At 52.3% G+C, this 6,147-nt stretch overlaps 2 protein-coding genes across 2 annotated transcripts; one reads left to right on the forward strand and one right to left on the reverse strand.

Annotated features, from left to right (window-relative positions):
• Nucleotide 1: 1 nt before the first annotated feature.
• Nucleotides 2–1,998, forward strand: MRTO4 (MRT4 homolog, ribosome maturation factor; the record flags this gene model as incomplete). Its single annotated transcript, XM_019474713.1, is given in 6 exon segments — nt 2–49; nt 344–411; nt 657–780; nt 782–809; nt 1,267–1,343; nt 1,673–1,998. Coding segments are annotated over 6 exon segments (495 nt in total), but the record flags the coding sequence as incomplete, so codon positions are not given.
• Nucleotides 1,999–2,251: 253 nt separating this feature from the next.
• AKR7A2 (aldo-keto reductase family 7 member A2) lies at nt 2,252–5,544 on the reverse strand. The gene is made up of 6 exons (XM_009289750.1): nt 5,287–5,544; nt 4,660–4,764; nt 4,039–4,135; nt 3,839–3,938; nt 3,372–3,501; nt 2,252–2,778 (listed from the first exon to the last, which is right to left on the reverse strand). Exons 1-6 carry the CDS (start codon nt 5,542–5,544, stop codon nt 2,617–2,619), a joined length of 852 nt encoding a protein of 283 aa, XP_009288025.1. The 3' UTR covers nt 2,252–2,616.
• Between the last annotated feature and the right edge of the window lie 603 nt (nt 5,545–6,147).

The following is a 6,147-nucleotide window of genomic DNA, read 5'->3' on the forward strand; positions in this document are numbered from 1 at the left end:
GGCGCTGGGACGGGAGCCGAGCAGCGAGTACAAGGAGAATCTGCACAAGGTAGGGGGCTGGGGTTTTTTTTCCCCGCGCGTCCTAAAGCTTTCGCCTCGCCTGCGGCGGCTGGGGCGGGGGGGCAAAAAAAAATCGCCTCGCCTGCGGCGGCTGGGTCGCGGAGTCACTGTCGAGGGACGACAGAGCTTCCGCGGGTCACCTTTCCGCGGGTGTTTTAACTGAATCCCCCCCTATCGCGACACAAAAGCGCTGTTGTTAGCTTTCACGGCTGTACGGGGCTGAACCCTAGAAGTTAAGTCCCCGGGTGCTGCCCGAGTCCCACGGCCGGCCGCTTTCTTTCAGGTCAGCAAACACCTGAGAGGTGAAGTTGGTCTCCTCTTCACTAACCGCACCAGGGATGAGGTGGACGAGTGAGTATGCGCGTGTCACAGCCGTGGTTTTGAAATGCTGAGCAGCCTTTTCTTTTCTTATTTTTCTCCTCCACTTGACCCCTTCGCTTGCTGACGTTTCTCTTAAAGCAGTGACGGCCTCACGAGGTTTCTCGGCTCATCCTTCTCTGCCATCCCTGCAACAGCGGGGAAGAAGTTACGGCGGGCTGTGCCATAATCCCCGTTCGTTCTGCAGCTAAAGCTCTCGCTACCCATCTCTGTCGCAGGTGGTTCTCCAAATTCAAAGAGGTGGACTTTGCCCGCGCGGGGAACAAGGCGACGTACGCGGTCAACCTGGACACGGGGCCCTTGGAGCAGTTCCCCCACTCCATGGAGCCTCAGTTACGGCAGCTTGGGATTGCCAACGGCCTTAAAGAAAGGTACGTGAAGCGGCCGAGAAGGTAAGCTGCATCTTTCCTCTACGCAGATAAGATCTTTTAAGGAGAATGTTAAATAATCGAGTAGGATTTCGCTTGGGAGAAGATCAGATGGACAATTTTCTCCTTGGTCGGCTGGTGCTAGAACTATATTCTTTTTGCGCCGTTCTTCCCAGACTGATGTCAAAGGACGAGCGAAACAACCGACTTTTTACAAGATACTGTCCTTTTTCTGTGGAAACGACTAGGCCTCGCCTAGCCCAGCCCGCTGAGAAACCAGATTTGGGGTTTGGGTTTTTCTGAGTTGATCTCACCCAGCTCCTTGGGGTGTACTAATATTTGCATGGAAAGGCATAAGCTACAAAGGGCGGTGTTTGAGAGAGCCTTAGCTCTGCACGCCACGTTTCGGCGGGCTTATCCAGTATTTGTGAGCCTATTTCAAGAGCTTTTGTTCCTGCAGGAGTGGTGACGCTGCTTTCAGATTACGAAGTCTGCAAAGAAGGGGACGTTCTCACCCCCGAACAAGCCCGCGTCCTGGTGAGTAACGTAACGCAGCGTTCTGCGCGAGCCCCCCCTTTCCCCCCAATACAAAATAATCAACTTTTCAGTTTAATCCCGCTGGAGGGCGTGAGTTCTGGGACGAAGGTGAGCCGTACTTTGGGGTACCAGTCAGTGGGGTGCAGCGAATATCCTTACGCGTTCCTAATGTGAGTGCTGAAACTCTGCTAAGGCTCTAAGGCAGCAATTATTTTTGGCTCCTGCTTTGCTGCCGTTCCCGGCTGGAAGCGTTATTTACCGTAAGTGTTTTCGCTAGGCTGGCCACGGAGGCGGTGGAGCAGGAATGACAGATTTGTGTCCTTTCCTAGAAACTCTTTGGCTACGAGATGGCGGAGTTTAAAGTCACCATCAAATTTCTGTGGAATTCTGAGACGGGAGACTTCCAGAAGCTTGTGGGAGACACAGCGGAGGAGGAGGAAGAGGAGGACGGCGACGATGATGACAGCAATGAGGACTAGCAGTAGTCCTTGCGCTTGGACTCTAGACGGTTCTACTCTATTTTAGAGACAAAAAGAGGAGGACGTTTCCCTTCCCTGTCAGCGCCCAGAGGACAAGGGTGATCAGCTCAAACATGCTCTTCATAAAAGATGACCTAACTATGCTTTTTTTGTATAAATCTGTATCTAAAACTTCAGATGGTTGTCGCTGATGCCTGTTACTGTTTGAGTACCCCAGGATCTGAGGAAATGCCACCTCAAACATGAAAGCTAGGCAGAAAGCCTGGAAGTGTAATGCAACTTAGACGTGGCACGCCTGACACTGGGGAAGATGCTGAGGGTTTGTTCTTGTCTTCGGATAAAAGCTTCAGAAGAAGCTATTTAAAGTCACCGAGCGCTGATAAGGAGATGCCAGCCAGGTTATAGCTAGAGTTGAGAGACAGGGTCTGTGTTAGGAAAAGGTTTTATTCTTGCACGTCATTATTTAAGATCCTATTAAAGCAGAACTGGGGCCCTCATCCAGTTACGTGTCCGTTTTCCCCGATCAACTGCACCTTTAAATCGTAGTGGGTGCTGCGCAGAGCTGAAGGTCCATGAGAGGAGAAAGAGTAAGGCATGGCCCAACACGACAAGTGCTGGCAGTAGTAGTGGATCCTACAAAGCTTCATTAATACAGGGTGAAAAAAAAAATATCACAACCCATTTACAGGTCGATCAAAGGGGCAGGGTGGGCAAGTACCTCTCCCGTGCTTGGAGAGACTTGTGCTCGATTATCCACCCCCACGACACCCGCTTTCTGGTCCCTACCCTAGTCTCTAGCGGAAATAGTTGGGGCAGTCGTGTGCAGTCAGGTTCCAGGCTTTATCAAACGCCTCCACGACAGCTGGCAGCAGGGGACCCTCTTCACTGTAGTCAAGGTTCTGCTCTAGCTGCTCCAAGTTGGACATCCCAATGATCACTGCGTCTCCAAGAGAACCCTGGAAAGCAGTAAGAGGAGTTGCTGATCCCAAAAGAAACGTAGTTCACCTCCCACGCCATTGCAGGCCAAGCTTTAAACGTGTCTTTCCCGTAAAGAACATCCAGTAAGTCCTGGACATTTGGACAACTGACACCACACAGTTCTGTCACAAGGCCAGAACATCCCCAAGTCACACCAACTCCTCAAAAGCTGCCAAATCCTACTTTGGGGGGGACTAGGGGAATGTTTTGGGGAGATGGGGAATATAACCATTAATTTCCCAGTCTGGCGAAAAGCAAAGTCATCCCCTTGCAGGGAAGCTCGCTGGGTGGAAAGCAAAGACCCCAGTAACTGCCACTTAAAAATCTTCCATTTCTGCCAATCCTATGAACACAGGATACCGTGGGGAAATGCAGAGCTGGCTCACTCCTACAGCCTGGCAGGCAGAGTCCGTACAGCAATATTCACTTGGGAACGCCACAAGCCCAGGGGATAGTCAGATTAAAAGATAACTGTTTGTGTGGAGACGCTTCCCCATTTGTGTGCCACAACAGCTGCCCGATTCTGGTGGCGCTGCACAGGCTGCCGGCTACAGCCGCGTCAAGCCCTTACCTGCAGTTTGGAGTGATTGTACAACCAACGCAAAGCAGCAGAGGTCAGGCTTGGTGCGCTGGAACCGTAAGCATCTTTCAGAGCTCTTTCTACTAGGGCAATTCCTTCAAAATTGTGCTTTTTCCAGTACCTGCAAGAAAAGAAATCACTCTTATTGCCCTTGGGACCTCTAGTGAGTGGTACATCTATATTCCGATCAAGTACGAAAGGCTTTCAGGAAGCCTCATACAACTCTTCGTAGCCTCTGAGGACTTCTGCAATCCCCCACTGTAAGCCGGGCGGAAGCTGAGCCTAAAAACCACCCTGCAAAGCTCAGTCACAAGCCACGGCCCCAACCACATGTGCAGACGTAGTCACTGCCCAAGCTTTGGTCAATTCCGCTTCCTCTCAGCTGATTATTAGTGTGGGGTTTTTTATGTAGCTGCTCCTGCCACACCTCCCTGCTCGTCTATCAGCTCAAAACGTACCTGTCCCTGTAGGCTTGAGCCCAGTCATTCCCAAAAAACCTTCCAGTGGGCTGGCGTGTGTCTTTGTCCTCATACTTGTACTTGCCGGTCAGCAGCCCTCCTGCAAAGGGTCAGCAGCATGTTTAGCGATGGGCTGGCTCTTCTACAGCCCCCATTTCGCACGTTTTTGTCTCAAAGTCTCGCCCTTTCCCTCCCCGTACCTGCCAGCGGATTGTAGGCGTAGAACCGCAGTCCGTAGTATCTCAGGCAAGGGAACAGCTCGGCTTCCACCTGGCGAGTGGTCGCGTTGTACATACCCTGCACAAAGACGAGGGAGACAAAGGACTTCAAACGCTAGCTCGCGACAGCGGTCACGAGCACCTGGAACAGCCTTTTCCCCACCCTCCCCTGACAATACTCCTATCTTATCCAGAAGAGCGGCTTCAGGTCACACAAGGTTATTATCTGCTTAGGAACAGACTCTAAAGGATTGCAAGTAACGCAAGAACTTTTAAGTTCCACTCCAAGGGAGTCACTGACCCCAGCAACAAATGCGTACTCAGCTTTTTCCGAGAAGTGATCTTACTCAGCTTTCTAATCACGCGTGTCCTGAAAGGACTTCCCAGACTAACTGGAGCACCTTCCTTTTCTGTGTTTATATCTGGGGACTGGTCCAAGATTTGGGGCTCCCAGACCCTTGCCCACGGTGACTGACCACTACTGTAGGGACACAGAGAACCATCCGTATGTTGTTCTGATCTGAACCCTCGTATTCTTTTGGTTCGATTCATCTCAGCCTCCGCAAAAGATTTCCTGGACCACAGCAAGCCCCCATCCCTCACCTGGTACACAGTTGGCATCACCCAGTTGTTGTATTTGCAGATGGTGCAGATTTCTGCGACCTCCCACGCTGCGTAGTTTGATAGACCAAGTTCTTTAAACTTTCCCTGCAGAGGAATAAAAGGGTATTCAATTCCAGATTTTAAAAGTGCATTTGTACCTAGACGGTGCAAGATGCATATGGTGAAAAGGACAGTCGCCAAATTTTATTCCAGAGTTCCTTCCTCATCCCTGTTCACCTCTTCTAGATGACTATAAGACCTGACAAAAATATTTCCAATTCTCTGTTCATTTTGAATTCACACCTTCTAATTTAAATGGCGCTATTAGATTAATGCAATTCAGGAATTCTTCACCCATTCACCAGCACTAATCTGAACCCAGTCAGTTAACACGGCTGAAAGCAAAGTTCAGATGTTCTAACGTTTCCAAGAGTTTTTGAGAACAAAGTGCACCACGTGAACCCGCAACAGAGCGTCAGTTGTTTGGCTTTGCCCTGGTCATCTGTGTCCCCCCTTCCTAGTGTTGCACAAACCCGGTGCTGCAGAAGGGCACAACAAGCAGCCCTGGTTTAAAAAGGTGATGGGAGGGAATCGAGAGATGGTCCAGGCTTGGACTTCCCACTTTACTTCTTTGTGCAGCTCATTGCAGGCACGCAGCGTCTCCTCCACCGGGGTCCCATGGTCAGGAGCATGGAGGTAGAAGAGCTCCACGCTCATCCTCTTCAGCCTCTCCAGGGACGTGTCTAGCTGCGATCGCACACTCTCGGGCTTCAGCGTCTTCCCATCCCAGGGATTGGCCTTGGTGGCAACTTCCACTGGCAGAGAGAAAGAAAGAATGAGCAGGGACATTTCCATCTTCAGGAAGGGAATGGGGATAAGGGGCATAATGCAAGCATTGCTCAAGGTGTTTCAGGTAAGGCCCTTCACCTCGACATCTGCCTAGCAGGGAAGGCCCTTCTCCCTGAGGGACTGCAGGTCTGCCCTAGAGAGGGAGGCCCTTCTCCTCAAGGCCTGGGGGTCAGCACTAGCAGGGGAGTCCCTTCCCCTCAGGGACAGTGTCAGCCTGGCAGGGAAGTCCCTTCTCCTCAGGGAAGGGGCTCGGGAGGAGGCCCTTCCCCTCAGGGACAGTGTCAGCCTGGCAGGGAAGTCCCTTCTCCTCAGGGAAGGGGCTCGGGAGGAGGCCCTTCCCCTCAGGGACAGTGTCAGCCTGGCAGGGAAGTCCCTTCTCCTCAGGGAAGGGGCTCGGGAGGAGGCCCTTCCCCTCAGGGACAGTGTCAGCCTGGCAGGGAAGTCCCCTCTCCTCAGGGAAGGGGCTCGGGAGGAGGCCCTTCTCCTCAGCGACGGTGTCAGCCTAGCAAAGCACACTTCTCCTCAGGGAACGGGCCCAGGGGAACGCCCTTCTCCTCAGGGATGGCGTCAGCCTGGCAGGGAAGACCCTTCTCCTCAGGGATGGCCCCTATCCTCAGAGACCGCCCCCCCCCCTCCCCC

The sequence above is a fragment of the Aptenodytes forsteri genome, unplaced genomic scaffold (genome assembly GCF_000699145.1).
Source record: "Aptenodytes forsteri isolate BGI_AS27 unplaced genomic scaffold, ASM69914v1 Scaffold61, whole genome shotgun sequence".
In the NCBI taxonomy this organism is placed as follows: domain Eukaryota; kingdom Metazoa; phylum Chordata; class Aves; order Sphenisciformes; family Spheniscidae; genus Aptenodytes; species Aptenodytes forsteri.